Source organism: Mesitornis unicolor, unplaced genomic scaffold, assembly GCF_000695765.1.
Source record: "Mesitornis unicolor isolate BGI_N332 unplaced genomic scaffold, ASM69576v1 scaffold3319, whole genome shotgun sequence".
In the NCBI taxonomy this organism is placed as follows: domain Eukaryota; kingdom Metazoa; phylum Chordata; class Aves; order Mesitornithiformes; family Mesitornithidae; genus Mesitornis; species Mesitornis unicolor.
Window position 1 is genome coordinate 21009 of NW_010205046.1, and position 16577 is coordinate 37585.

The window sequence follows — 16577 nt, forward strand, 5'->3', positions numbered from 1 at the left end:
CCCAAACAGTCAGCAATTCCCTCAGTCAGTAGACCACTGGGTCTCTCTCAGTCATCAAAGAGACAGATCAACATATCTTTGAAATTTTTGGACAATATTTGGGCAACGATTTTAGAAGGTAATCAGTAATATAGTGGCTGTGTCACAGAGGTGCAGTGCACTGAAGCACACAGGGTGCTAGGCTGTGAAGGAGAGTGGGAGCTGCCTGCAATGCTCTTCAGAACATCCTACACAGGCAAAATCAGGAGAGCAGCGCCTTCCTGAGAGAGCAATCAAATGTGTGAGGGGAAAGGAGCAAGCCAAGCTAAGACATGGTCTACCCTGCCACTGTAGGGTCCTTGGTCCTCTCCAACTCCTTAGAGGGAGGTTTGTCTTAAGGCATAGGACGAAAGATTTCCCTGCACTGCTTCAAGTACAGGTTCATAACTGCAACTGGCCTTTGTGAGAGAGGCACAGAGAATGAAGGAAGATGTGAGTGATTACGTACCAACTGTGCCTGGACACTAGCTACCTAATTTCAGTACATGAAAGCACTATGGCATTGTGAATTATTGCTAAGTTAAATCTATGCCTCCAACTTCTGAGGTCTATGCAGTTCTCTTACCTTTGGTTGCACTGAAAACATTCCTTTTCCTGACTTAGCTGGTCTGGGGAAGCGGAGAAATCTGGCTATTCTTGCATTTTCTGACATGTAGGTAGCTTTTTCCTATGAAATGGTGACAGAGGAACTGGATTAGCTGGATCACACTCTCAAATTACATCTGTATGATTTTTAACCAGGTAAAAATGCTTGAGAAAAACTATAGCAAACATCTGGAAAAGAATTATACACCAAGGCTATGAAAATACATTAAACTATGTTGTTTATATACTTAGACAAAAGGTAAGATGATTATTGCTTATTAAATTTCCATTTGTTTTTCTATACTAGATATTTTATATTCAAAAAAGCTGGAAAATAGATAGTCAGAATACCTTCCGCTTATTTTTTTTCCTGTTCAGCAAAACACACTAGGTGTTTGAAGCAGCAAGATACATTAGGGCCCTAGTAATGTCATGTCATGTCATGTCATGTCATGTCATGTCATGTCATGTCATGTCATGTCATGTCATGTCATATTTTACTTATTAAGTGATAATTGTATTTTTTATAAAACACTTGTGTTCAAAGAATCATAGACATCAAATACAAAAAAGATTTAGAAGTTTAGTCTCAAATCAGTGTGTATTCGTGTCGTGGTTTCAGTCCACTGGGCAACTGAGCACCACGATGCAATTTTGTGGGCCTAGACCAAAAAAAAAAGGACTGGGAGGGTTTTTTGCTCACTACTCATGGTCAGTGGGAAAAGACAGACGACTCATGGGGCAAAAAACAAAACAGTTTAATTTTGTTACCAGTAGCATGAGAGTAGAACAGTGAGAGATAAAACCAGATCTTAAAGTCAAACACCTTCCTCTCACCCCTCCCTTCTTCCAGGGCTCAACTTTGTTTTACCTCCCGCCTGCCCAGTGACACAGGGGTGTGGAAATGGGGGTTGTAGTCAGTCCCTCCCGTGTCTGCCGCTCCTTCCTCTTTAGGAGTACAGAGGACTCCTCTCACTCTCCCTCTGCTTGCACATGATGTCCTTCCCACAGGAAGGTGTCCTCCACAAACCTCTCTGTAGGTCTGCCCACAGCTGCAGTTTCCTCACTCATGAACTGGTCCTGTGTGGGCTTCCCTTCTGAACCGTGTAGAACCACAAACTGCTTCAGCACACACTGCCCTGAGTCACAGCCTCTTCAAGGGCATCCACCTTCTCATGTGGATCTGTCCTACTGGTGAACTGCCACAGGCTGCAGGCAAGTCGACCTGCACTCTCACCCTGGTTTGCAGGGGGAAGCTCAGCTCTGTGTACCTCCTCCTCCTCCCTCTCGTTTCTTCCTTCACCAACCTTGGTGTCTGCACAGTTGTTCTTTTCACATCCCACTCCTCCTCACTGCAGGTTTCTTCTGCCGGTTCATCAAATGGTCCCAGCTCTCTCGGGCTGGAGCTGCAGCAGGGCTTGAGATTAAGTAGGGGCCAGACTGGACCGGACGGGCCAGGACTGGGGCCATGACCAGGGAAAAGGCGGGCAATTGGCTGTGCCTCTCTTAAATACATAAATTCGCAGAAGTCCTGATTGACTTGGCCCTGGTTAAAGGAGGATCCAGATTGGAGCCAGGTGCTTTCAGCAGCTTCTTACATGGCTGTCTCCATAGCCGTCCCTCACTACTGAAAAAAAAAATCCAACCCCAAATCCCTCACAGAAAACCCAATGCAATTTGTTTTCTATAGGAAATAGAGTCAATTGTCACTTTTCTAAGACTCATTGTCACTGGATAATCAAACGCTAGGCTGTTGATAACTGTGAAGCGCCAGTCACTGCTGATTCAAGTACAGTAGAGATATCCAAATGTCTTCATTCTTATTTTGCCTTCTGCCAAAATACTATACATTCAAAAAATCTACAGAGGAAAAGCTAACTACACTGGCAACTACCACCTAATAGTCTCACTGTCTGTTTTTATCTTCTTTTCCTAATTTCATTGTGGTACATTATTTCTATTTACATCCTCTGGTGCTCACATATGTCATCCAACTCTTAGATATGTATACATTTTGCAAATTAAAATGCTAACCATATAGATCTACTGTACTGGAAAAATATCTTCTTGTACTGCCCTCTAATGTTGATTTCCGTCATAGTTACAAGTTTCTGTTCCCATTTTAAGCAATATGCTCCTATTGTCTTATGTTTCTGCTGAGATTGGGTTCACAAGGTGTTTCTAAAAGAACTACCTGCTTATAACTCCTTCAGTTTAATAAATCCTGCAAAATTAACAGAATGAAAGCAAGATTTACACAGATTTACTGGAAGTAAAAAACTGTGAGATAGTTAAGTAAAATCTCTCATCTGTTCAAGAAGGGAAACAGAAAAATAATCTGTCATCTTTGGCTCTACTTTACAAGATAGTCTATCTCCAAGCAGATAAATACCATCTGTCTTTCATGTTTGATCAGTTCTATTGTCTCATATTTCAGATTATTTCTTTGTTCTTCAGAGAATTTTTAATGACACCATAAATATAATTGCCTTGGCCCCAAGGACTGTGATTATGAAAAAAATGAGTGAGAGGAATTGAGATGCCTGGACATTAGTCAGGCAGAAGCTTTATGCTGAGGAACATGCAGATCCTGTCTTTTACACACAATGACAAGTCCTTCTGTACTCTTATTCAGTCAAGGCAAGGGGAAACTAATTTTAACATTTTAGAGTTATATTCAAAAGCAATTAAAATAAAAAACAGTGAGAGAAAAAAACCCCACAAAATTAAATTTCAGATTTTCAATATCCCAAACATTTGGAAACAATGCATGCTCAAAGTCTTTGTCTAGAATGTCCACAAGCATCATGAATATTGGATGTGTGAGGACTGAAAGATTCAGCACGGTAGAGACAGTCTTAATTCAAATAAGAACAGTTTTTTCACAGCTTTTTGGCTTCCTCTCAAGAGAATGATGCCACACACGAGTGGAGACAGACCAATATTTATTTGAAGTAGCAGGACAAACATTTTTAAAATGCAAAAAGCAGGTTTCTGCGCAGAGGATCACAGGAAGTGGTAACGTTGGTTTTTCATCTTTGTGGTTTGCACTGATACATTACTAGACTGTTTTGTAAAAGAAAGTTGAGACAACAAAAGCGAACAAACAAGAAAGACAGATGACAGCTGCCTAGCGATAGTGCATCTTGCAACTTACACTTAATCCCCCTGTCAAAAATTGAAGATCAGTTTAGGGAAGAGCAGCTCACAGAGTTGCATGGAATTCCTGATGCAATTGATGTCAGGAAATGGCATTTGGGCATTCTTGTTTCCACTACAAAAAATAACAGGAAAAGGTTTGTTTCCCTTATTAAATCCCATGGCTCTGAGTAAGCATTAAGTTACACCTTTATTATTTAGCTACACCAAAGACACAGAATTTCATATTAGCAGAGTGTCTGAGAATAACCAATACAGACCAGGGAAATGAGGGCTGGGTTTCAGTCCTTTTGAATTATATAATGAATTACTCTCAAGCTGAGAGCTTCTGAACCAAAAGTAAACTATGGGGTTTTTTTCAGAAATAATGAAAGTTGAAATAGTGATCTTTGCCTTCATGATGGTAACATGACTGATCATGTATAAAAAGCAAATAGACAACCAATGTGCAGGCAAAAAATCAGTGAAGTCATTAATGGAACCCTTTGCAAAGGCATGGATTAAGGATGATGGTAGCAGCACATGTATTTGAGAGATACATCACACCATCCTCTGCACGCACCATTTTCTACAAGATAATGCTAACGGAAGCAATTGCTCACTAAGAACTGCTGGTCAGTTAAGTTCCATTAATTTTTCAGCTGCAGAAGTTGGATATTCTTACGTGCTGCTTCCCAGATGTGTTACCAGAAACATGAGGACAACACAAAGAATAGCAAAGGAAAAACTCAGACCAATAAATTTGTACTAAGGCAATATCGATGAATTTGTTAACAACATTTTGAGGAAGAATTACACAGCATAGATACAAACAACATGACAACATGTCAGCATTAGACTTCGAGACTCTCCACCACTCTCAGAGAAGATTTAGAGAAGCCTCTGTCAGGATCCTGCCTCCACACTGGGGCTATGAACTGCTCAGAATCTCTTCCACACTGACTTCACCTGATGCTCAAGAAAGGAAACTTTACAGATGGTTTCTGTTACAAGTTCTTAGATATCTTTTGTTGAAGTTCAGTGGAGGGCTGAGTCTGAGCATAGAAACAAAGCCTAAACTATTTATTTTCAAAAACTTATAAGTAGAAAAATATTTTATATATATGTAGTCTATACATAGACTAGAAAACCAGGATTAAGAACAATCATATTTATAACACTGATAAAATTATATTTTGAAGAAAACCTCTAATTCCCTTACCCCACTCTGACATTTCAACACCATAGAAATAATAATCTGTGACCGTGTTATCTGAGCTGTTCTCTGAAAACCACAGAATTAAAAATCAGTATAAAATTCAGGTTTCATAAATATAGTGCCCATTTCCTTAGCACACTTTCAAATCTCATTAGTGAACAAAACTCCTACAGAAAATAAACACAACTTTTCTACAGACTTTGCATGTAGACTATGCAATGGAGCTCTCGAGTGTGGATAAGAGTCAGTGAACATAAATGAGGAAGCTGGATCCAAAAGCTTGGTTTTCATTCTCTTGAATGCAACAAGAGGATTTGCAGAGGGTTCTAGATAGATTGGAGCATTGGACAATTAATAACGTGATGAAATTTAACAAGAACAAGTGCCAGGTTCTGCAGCTGAGGTGGAGTATTGCTGGGCACAAGTACGATTTAGGAGAGGAACAGCTGGGCAGGAGCCCTGCAGAGAGGGACCTGGTGGTTCTGGTTGATAGGCTCCATTGTTGCATTGTATTCAGCGTTGGTGTGGCCTGACCTTGAGTACTGTGTGCTGTTCTGGACAGGATATCAGCTTACAGTTGTGACATCGATGAGTCGGCAGCAAAGTTTATATCTACAAATAGCAATCTCTAGCAATCTTGTTCTTACTTTTTCACTGATACAGATGTAGGTCTAAAACAGCTGGGATGTGAAAATTGTAAACTCTGACATGCAAACCGACACACGTTCCGAGTGCTTCACAAGTGAGATCAAAACGTGTTTCATGTCATATCACTGTGCAACCATCGGAAAAATGATGCATGGACAATTCTATGTAGCGTTGTTTAAAATTTAGAACAATGAGGGAACTGCAAATGAGGTTTTCAGAAAAAAAATTAATTTTCCAAGGTTGAAAGTGGCTGGAATAAACAGACAACCTCTCTAACAGAAAAACAAAAAAAACCTGTAACAATTACAGCCCCTTAATCCATTTGGCTGCTTTTGACCATGTCCTTTAATAATCTAGTACACAAAAGAAGTCATCTTCTACAAAAATAATTTCCACATCAGCAAAACCTGTTTTCTGTAGGTCAGATACAGATCAAGAAACACATAATCAAGAACATTTACTACTTCCCTTTCAGAATTTTTTTTTAATTGCCTGTGTGGAATTTTCACTCAGCAAAAAAGTAGAGAAATACTGGAAAATCCTCATGAACTGGAAACCCATACAAACTTAAGAAGGGGCTCAAGGACAGACTGAAAATTACTTAAGACCAGGGCTCTCTGTGCATCCCCCTTTGCTACAGCTGCTTATCCACTGTACATCTCAGAAAGGGGTTACCTAAGCCAAAAGAAAGGGAATCAAGGAGAGGAGTAACAAAATGTACATATGTCTTGGATCATGGAATCATAGAATCATAGAATCATAGAATCATAGAATGTGTTGGGTTGGAAGGGACCTTTAAAGATCATCTGGTCCAACCCCCCTGCAGTGAGCAGGGACACTGTTACCAGATCAGGTTGCTCAGAGCCCCATCAAGCCTGACCTTCAATATCTCCAGGGATGGGACCTCCACCTCTCTGGGCAACCTGTTCCAGTGATCTACCACCTTCATATTGAAGAACCTTTTCCTAATATCCAACCTAAACCTACCCTTTTCTAGTTTAAAACCATTACCCCTCATCCTATTGCTACATGCCCTAGTGAACAGCTCTTCCCCAGATTTCTTATGGGCACCTTTCAGGTATTGGAAGGTTGCTATAAGGTCCCCCCAGAGCCTTCTCTTCTCCAGACTGAACAATCCCAACTCTCTCAGCCTGTCTTTGTAGGAGAGGTGCTCCAGCCCTTTGATCATCTTTGTGGCCCTCCTCTGCACACACTCCAGCACTTCAGTGTCCTTTTTGTGTTGCGGACTCCGACGCTGGCCACAGTACTACAGGTGAGGTCTCACCAGAGCAGAGGGGCAGAATCACCTCCCTTGATCTGCTGGCCACACTTCTTTTTATGCAGCCGAGGATGCGGTTGACCTTCTGGGCTGTAGATGCACATTGGTGGCTCATGGCTAGCTTTTCATCCACTAGTACCCCCAGGTCCTTTTCCTCAGGGCTGCATTCCAGCACATCATCTCCTAGCTTGTATTGGTAACAAGGATTATTCCAACCCAGGTGCATGACCCTGCACTTGGCCTTGTTGAACCTCATGAGGTTCACCTGGGCACACTTCTCCAGCTTGTCCAGGTCTCTCTGGATGGCATCCCTTCCCTCTGGCACATTAACCTCACCACCCAGCTTAGTACCGTCAGTGAACTTGCTGAGGGTGCACTCAGTCCCACTGTCAATATAATTGATGACGATACTAAACAGCATTGGTCCCAGTACAGACCCTTGAGGGACACCACTGGTTGTCACAAGCATTATTCTTGGATACCTACCTTTCCTCTTGTGGGTCCTCCTGTTTCACCCTTGTTTAGGAGCAGTTTCAAGCTCATCTAATGGCAACTTCTGTTTCCTGATGTGCCATTTAAGCATGCTAAGACAACTCATGAATGAGTGAGAGAAGTACTACAGGCAGCAGGCACATGTCTCCCCTCCTAAACTCACTTAGCCCAGCTCACTGGAGCACACCACTCTGGGCTATATGATTTCATGCCAGGAGACAGGCATTCAGAATGTGGATGATACAAGATCATATGTCACAATGCCCACATTTCCTTGTTTCTGAGAAACAGATTTTAATCCACAGATTTCTTCTCACTCCTTCCATAAGGCAATATGAATATTGCTTTTAATAAGTATGCATTTATTAGTATCTTGTTTTAATAATGTAAGTACTATACAGTTAAAAAACAATTTTTCATACCAGTTTTACTTTAGGCAGAACCATGCTTTTGTGTGTAATGAAAAGGGCTACATATTCCCCTGGTTAATGCAATGCACTCCGTCATGACCAGATTCCTTAATACAGGGAGAAATGCATCTGCTGTGTCATCTGACATAGCCAATATGCTTAGAAAGAAAATTATATACATTGTGGCCTAAGTTTGAGAGCAGTCTTGTTACTCAGTAACTATCACTTGAATGCTTCACAAAACTCATTAACCATGCCTGGCATCGTGGTCTTCAATGAAAACCAAGGAGCTCAAAGAAAAATCTTCAGTGTCTGAGCCTGCTGACTTCCTATAAGAGTATGCACATGCAAAAATATTTGCCAGACTCCAGCCAAAATTTAGAACTTATTTTGAAAATTAATAAAGTCAATTAATATTATTAATTAGATATTTTATTTTACCTTTTTTAAATACAACATTCTAAAAAACATTTATAATACATAAAAACTCATTAAAATCCACATACAGAATATACAAACATTAATAGACTTTGAGAGAGTGGTGACAAACTTTCCAAGAAAGGGGCAGAAAGTGGTAACTCTTCCAGGAAATATTTTTTAAACTGTGACTTTCACTTGTGTTAAGAATCCATTTGAGATACCAAATTCCATAACTGACAGTGCTGTCTAGACTACTTTGATGCCAAGAGTTTAGATATCAGAGAATTAAAATTATCGGACCCACATCTCTGTAATACATCAAAGAGCTGATGACCCAGATGTTACTTTGATTAAGTATTATTCAGTAGTACTTAAGGATGCCTCACATTTTGCAGACTAAAATGTCATGATAGTATTAGACAAGTACATAAACAACAGTCCTCCAAAATGGATGATACCATGAAGCTTTTGCTGCCCACCCTCCGTTTATAAGCAAAACACTTTCCACAGTCTGTTCCTTCACGTGGCACCTTGTCACCGACCACTTAGCTGCTGGTAGCACTGGGGTGCAGTGGTTTGACTCTTGCTAGTCTGGAGAGGCCGAGTCTGAGACACTGAGTAGGCGACTTAACCGAAACGTATTTCATAGAGTTATTACTGCTTCCTGATGCAGCTGAAAATAATTATAGAACAAAGAGAAGGTGTACGAAGTTAAGAGGGGAAAAAATAAATCATATAACCGTTGTCCTTTTATAATTTTTGTAACAGAACAAAAATGTATTCTAAAGTTACTGCAAAAAATTCTGAACATACCACATAAGCTCATGAAAATCACCATACTCACCAGGAATCAATCTATTTGGGAGCCAATGCAGCAGGTACGGTGCACAGTTTTAAGTAACCAGCAGCACGCTGGACCAACACTGGACAAGCACATAAAAACTGTTTCCAGTGTAGTGTACATTTTCAGGTCTCCACAGGGAATCGCACAATGGGACATAATTCCAAGTGGGAAAAGAAGGCTTGAGAGAAAGGAGCCAAACAGAAAGAAATGTGTACAGAAGAGTAAATGTGAAGGAAAAATCACAGTAAGAGGCAGGAGTCAGCAGCTGCATGCTCAAACACCTTAAGAAAATAAAGCTTCTAAGCATTTGCTTCATTAGAGCAGTTAAAACACCTGAACATTTTTCCAAAATTATCTGTTAAGACTAGAAAATAATGCAGCACACAGAAGAGATAAAGCAACCTCTTAAGAGGAGAGAAATGCCCACAAGACAGTCTCTTGATTAAGATTTGATCCACACTCTGGAAAATATTTGCTTAAACTCCCCACATTAAAGTAGTTATGGATAATGCTGTAAGAGGAAAATAAGCACAGAAATAGTTTTTCTGGTTTTACTTTTTTTTTTAAATCTAAGGTCAAAATAATACCTTTGTTTATAAGAGGGCAGTAATTTTTCTGAAGTACCGTTCATGTGTTTGCTTTTAGGAGAGACTGCCAAAAACTTAACTAACATATTTGTTTTTAGTTACAATCTTACAGGTACCTGGTGGTATCCATTTAGACTTCTTGTCTGTTACAGGACTTGATGTATGTAAAGGCCTCCCAACTGGTTCTGAAGAACTGGACATCATCTTTTGTGTTGGCTCAGATTTTTGTTCTGCTATCCGTGAAGGAGAAACTACAGGTGGTCCTTAGTTGGAAAAGAAAAGTGGCTTTAGATAGTCTTTAGCAAAGAAATCATATGGTGTAAGATGACAGATCATTGTACAGCATGACTTCTCTGCATTGAGAGAAATAATGAGGCCATTACTACATTGTCACATCTTTAAGAGTATACATTGATACAGTCAGTCTTGTTATACTCTGGAATTTCAATCCTGGTTTGAAAATAAGCAGTGTAACAATTTATTCCAAAGACCAGCCAGATACTAAATTTCTGTGAGGGGAGATTCTTCAGTCAGCTACGCAAAGGAAATCATTCCTTGTCATAGCTAAAACTAACATTTAAAACTAATATTAAACTAAATTACATGTTGTAAACTCAGACCTGAAATTAAAACACATCACCAAGCTGTGATGACAAGACACAAGATTAATGCCATGATAAGAATTTTCTTCAGCTACTTAAATTGTTGTAGCAACACAGTGAATTATTAACTGTGAATGCCATGCATATTTAATGTTTTTTTGCCAAGTGGTTAGCATAACTAGTACTGTTTAGCTATCTTTGAATTAAAAATTTGTAAATGCAACTGCAAGAGGAACTTCTGAGATTTTAATTTAAAAAAAATACATCCAGATCACTCATTGTGATATAGTTAAGCTAGATATCATTACATAAAACTAAAATGAACTTTGTCTATTCACCTTTGTCTGCTTTTATTGTAAGGAGCATTAGTTTACTATAAAGTATTTTTTCTTTTAGCATTTGTTTTCTACTCTTATCCCTTTACATGGCATGTAGTCACTTTCATCATAACCCCGCAATCAATCAGCTAAATTTATCTATTCCTTCAGTGAAAATAAAAGGAACTTTTATTATGAAGAAGTCTATTTCAAATTCATAGTCCTAACTTACCTGTAGTATTAATTTTGGATTTGGGAGTTTTCTTCTCTCTTTCAGCTGGCATCTTTTGTTTGGTTTTCTTTTTATTTCCTCTAGCTTTCTTCTTTTCCATAGCAAAATCTTCATCACCACCTTCACTATAATCTGAATCTTCTTCTGACTCCTCACCTACAGCAGGGAAAAGGGAAGTCATCTCTTTACAGGAAATACAATTCATTATTATGCCAGGGCCTTCTAATCACATTCTGGACATAAAGAACCAGAATATCTTAAGGAAACAGTAAAACAAATTTGCATGTATTTATACACTAAACTGAGAAAGAAATAGCTTCCATAAAACATGCTGCAGTTACAGAATTCTTGCTCTGTTCTCTAATAATGGAATGCCCTGATAAAAAGTGCACACAATAATGATTGTAACAGCAGAATTACCAATATTCCACATGTGCAAGTTGAAAAAGTTAGAATTATTTGGCAGGGCTTCTGATTTCTACAGATTCTTAGTCACATCTATTTAGGAAAGTAAAGTTTTCCTAAGTAGGAAAACACTGTATCTAATTTCAGCTGTAAGAAAGATTTTACAGATTGTTTATTCAAAAAATCCAGACATTAGCGAGTTTCAAAAATAGCTCTCTGTCAACAGGAATATCTGAATTATTGCTGATATTTTATTTCACTAACTATTCTAGAAATATTTTCAATAAACCTTGCAGTAAGGAATAAAAAAAAAAAGGATACAGACATGTTAACTATTGGGGAATGAGAGAGAAATGTCTATCACACTCTGCAGGCATTCAATGCTGGACTGCTACCAGAAGAGGAGTATGAGTCTAGGCTGACCTCCAGTCGGATACAGCACAGTTTTCTAAGAGTTGAGAATTGGAGGAATAAAGAAGGGAGGTAGCTTATTTTTTAAGTAAGCTTATACAAAGCCAATACTTAAAGCACTAACATCTGACACTACTCCAGAGTCACTGATTCGATGAAAATCCCAGACAACTAGAAAAATGAACAGAGGCTCTTTAAAGAGACAAAACTTTCCTGGACAAAGAGGGTAGAAGAAATTTGTTCTGACATGCTGAGGAAAATGCAGAGAGGCAGTATCATTTTTACCAGCGTGGAGAACATTTATGAATAAGCACCAACATTATGATTTAATGTAAAGTGCAGTTGAGATGCCACTGGTATTAAAAGATAATGCTTCACTAAGAAGGTGAGGGAAGATACAGTAGAAGTGGCATGCATTTCACTGAAAATAAAAACTAAACGTAAAGCATACCATTCATAGCACATCTAAGAAGAGCATTTTTATACAGAAGAACTTACTGGGCACAGACTCTGGCTCAGAGTCAGTAGTGTGTTCTCCATCACCACTGTCAACAGTCAGTACCTCCTTCTGGTGTGCTGGAACTTTAGATGCTGCTGTCCTTTGCCTACAGTCACCCCTAGGTACGTCATCATCTATAACCTGATTGAGACCTGGAAAAGAGAAGATGGTCCAATTAATTCAAATTCAAAGTAAATCTATTCACCTACTCAAAAAGCAGCATTTGAGTCCCCGTAATTAATTTTTGTGATTTTGATGTATACTGTACAGAACTGTATCACCGCACTTGTTTTCACATGATTCTCTTTTTGCTCTTTTAATTCACCAAACTGTATTTTCTGCTTGTGAAAGTAATCAGTATTTTACTGCAATCGAAGTAATAAAAGGACAGAAAATCAAAAATAAAATCGGAAAAATGAAAAAGCTTCCAATGGCACAGCAAATGTTTTCATCACATTTATGTGATGCTTAGGCATTACGGACCCATTAGAGAGCTGAAGGTAACTGTAGCTTCTTGAAGAAATAAATGAACTCAGCATCTAAAAACATCACATCTGTTGCTTTTTCCAACTGTGATCTGTAACAATCTCATTCAATAATCCAGAGGTTTTCCCATTTTAAGACTGGAACCAAACTTTAATGAAAAAACTAATGCGTACTTCATCCTTCAGTCTTTATGATAAAGGCTCTTTTATCCATATAAGCGAAGAAAAGAACCAATGGAAACAAAAAAAAGGTACTTAAATGTACCTTGAAATGCTACTTCTGAAAAGACAGAGTATGAGAACAACTTACCTAAAAGTTCACTGTCTACACTGCAGTTGGAATAAAGCGGTTTCCTGTGTACATTTTCTGATTCAATATTCTTACCTGTTTTAGGATCCAGAAAACAAGCAAACAAAAAAGAATATATTAGTATACGAAAAAACACATTATAAAAGTTATTAAGAAATGAAAGTCACTAACATTTTTATCTGTCTCTAATCAAACTATTTGTTTAGAAGATCTTCTTATATACAGAAAAGTTATTTTTCTCACAGAAAAAAAAATGAACAAGAACATAAGAAGACAGGGACTACCTAGAAATTCTCATTTCCTTATCATGACATCTTGAAATAAACCATGACTTTCAACCTATTTCACTGTAAAGTCATGTTCGAATTCACTACGTATGTCTAAAGAGTGCTGCATTGAACTGTAAAATAACCTTGTTCTTCTGAATTTTGCACCTCAAGGATATTTGTAGATTTTTCTTTGACAGATAAGGCTAAGGCAACTTCCAAATCTCTTTGATAAAGTTTGTCATCCAAGGATATCCTGGGGGAAAAAAAACCACAACAAAAAACATGCTAGAAAATAAATCAATGACATGAGTGTTATAGATCTACTTCTGAATCACTGAACTTTTTAAAATTCAAATACTTGTAAAGAGATTAATATTTCAATACATACTTATAGCATATTATGAATTTTACTCCCTGAAAAGATTTAGACAAAGCAGACACTAATATTTTAAGCGCACTATAAAGTATTATGGTTGCAAAATATTTTATATCTATATATAAACTAATAACCAATATTATGACAGAAATACATGATTACATTTTAAATAACCCACTGAAATGTAATATTCATACAACTTTCACACCAAAATAATCCGATTTCTTTTGTCATTCATACTGACTTTGTATTTTCTATCAGGTTTTCAATACGTTCTCTTTTAAGGAGTCAAACTTGTCTTTATATTTCTCAATTTTAGGAGTCACTAAGTAACTCAGAATTGTTACCCTTATTTTGCACTGTAGAGATATTAAGACAAGACCAGGCATGCAAACCTGTCTCTGCACCTATGCAGGCCGCTTGCTGGAGTTTTTTACAGCTGTAACAAAATATACACAGCTCACTACCGAACTCAGGCAAGTTGTCCTGACTCTATACATAATAACATTATCTCTGATTTGCAACTATACCAATAAAGCTGAGTATCTTTATCACACTAATATGTTAGTTGTTTACTCTTAGCTGCTTAAAACTCCATGGGAAAAAAAAAAAGGGAAAAAAATACCGTTCTTGAAATCCAGCTTTACAAAGAGTTGACCATATTTCAAAATTTCTTACCTTTTAATAGGTGCCTGCTTCTGTGATGGAGCCAGATCTTTGTGTGGTTTTTTTTGCTTCTCTTTTTTCTCCTTCTTTGGTTCCTTGAGCTGCGTTCTGGATTTTTTGCTTGAAGGTGCAGCTATACATGCAAAGTCTTCATCTGTTTGGAAAACAGTAACAAGCTTTAATGAGGTTTCCTGTATTCTTCCATATGGCCAAAAGAAGTTATTCAACTTAACTACATCACATACTGAAATTACGCCAAAGATAACCTTTTTTAACTTAATTCTATTTTTAAAGAACAACTATACTATTCTTAAATGTATTTCAAATGAAAATCTAACATGACCTCTTTTGTATATACTATTATTAAAGAGGTAATTATTTAAAATTTTATTATCAATAAAGCAATAAAGCTTCAGTGTCTAACGTGTTACCAGATTTTCAACAAGAAGTTCACCTTTTGATATGCTGAACAGCACTGTGATGAAACAGTTTGAGAGTTCTTGGTGTTTTGGGGAATTGCTCCCTTTAATGACTCTCATTCTTAAAAAATGTCAGCTGCTCCCCTTTTTCTACTATTTTCATATTGCCTCTAACCAAATACAATGCATTTCTCAGATTTTCAAAGAAAATTACAAGGCATGAAAACTGCCTTTCTTCCAACTGAATACATGACAGATCACAGTGCAAAGTAAGGAAAAAAATAACAATCTTCAGTATTTGCTAAATTATGGAGAACCTTAGAGAAGATCACTAATGCTTCTGAGAACTTACACTTTTCTTTAATACAAGTGGTCACCTATAAACTAAGAAAAGTCATGCATCACGTTTAAACTCCAGAAACTAATCCACATGATTCACAAAAGACCTTCAATATCATTTACTTTTGCCCTCCCCTTCCTACCGATTCAAACAACAGTTTGGATCCTGCAAAGAGAATGGAAAAAAAAAACAACAAAACCAAACAAGAAAGCAACTGAATTCTGAAAGAAAAATGTGCTCCAGAGCTTAGAAGGAGGACTGTCATGAAAACAAATGACTTGCAATCTATTTTTCTTATCAATGGAACTCAAAAGTAGATTGCTATGTCCTTACCCAAAACCCACCAAAGTCCAGAGCTGTAGGAGAAATGTACAGGTTAGATCTCCATACAGATGATTCACACCTCCTTTGTATTCTGATTTACGATCTCATGAACTGACAATCACGAGGACATGGAGCAACCAATTACCACTGAAAACTGACGCTAGGGGAGAAACAGATTTTCCTGCAACAAGACACAGCATCTTGGTCTGCTTCCTGACAGACTGCTGTTATACTCTGGCTTACAGCCAACGCATTATTGTTGAATTAGGATATTTAACCGTGTGCCCAGATTACTTTCAGTGAAAACAGATAATAGCATTCTCAGTGAACTAATTCGTAAGAGTCATAGAATCACAGAATGGTTTATGTTGGAAGGGACTTTAAAGCTCATCCAGTCCAAGCTCCCTGCCACGGACAGGGACACCTCCCACCAGAGCAGGTTGCCCAAAGCTCTGTCCAACCTGACCTTGAACACTTCAGGGAGGGGGCATCCACAACTTCCCTGGGCAACCTGTGCCAGTGTCTCACCACCCTCACAGTAAAGAATGTCTTCCTAATATCTATAGTCTAAATCTACCCTCTTCCAGTTTGAAATCATTCCCCCTCATTCTATTGCTACCTGTCCTTGTAAAAAGCTCCTCCCCAGCTTTCTTATAGGACTCCTTCAGGAACTGGAACGCTGCAATAAGGTTCCCCTGGAGCCTTCTCTTCACCAGGCTGAACAACCCCAACTCTCTCAGTCGGTCATTAATTCATTAATGACACTGATGATGTTTTTGGTGGTGACAACAGTGTTTGGCGTTTTTGTTACAGTACTTACCATCATCATCCAAATCCCCAAACTGAGAATAATCAACTTTCTTGTTCCTGTGGCAAAAACCATACAATTAATCCTTTGAGATTTAGCATCTTGACTTGCTAACATTTGATTTTTGGGTAAATTGTTTCATAAGAAAAAAGCAACGTATATTCAAATATATGTATAACCAGTACTACTGTATACAATATGGTTATTAGGAATGTCTTCTAGATTTTTTTAAAATCTTAAAATTAACAGTGCTTTTTGTTGTTTTCATCATGAGAGCATTGCATTTTTCTTATGTACACACCGTCTCAGAGCTGCCACTGTGCAACTGAAATTATTTCTCTCCTGGGTCACTTTTAGGCACTTAAGAAATGTGTTTTCCGTGCACTTCCCAGGCTGTTTCCCATGTGGCGCTGCCGCCGCTGCAGGCAGTGTCCTACAACAGGGGGCACAGGC

General features: G+C 38.2%; 1 protein-coding gene across 1 annotated transcript; it reads right to left on the reverse strand.

The window, feature by feature from the left end:
* Positions 1 to 8775: 8775 nt before the first annotated feature.
* On the reverse strand, positions 8776 to 16191 carry RAD51AP1 (RAD51 associated protein 1; the record flags this gene model as incomplete). Its single annotated transcript, XM_010191238.1, has 8 exons — positions 8776 to 8903; positions 9778 to 9924; positions 10813 to 10968; positions 12127 to 12279; positions 12923 to 12997; positions 13335 to 13444; positions 14246 to 14387; positions 16137 to 16191. Coding segments are annotated over 8 exons (966 nt in total), but the record flags the coding sequence as incomplete, so codon positions are not given.
* Between the last annotated feature and the right edge of the window lie 386 nt (positions 16192 to 16577).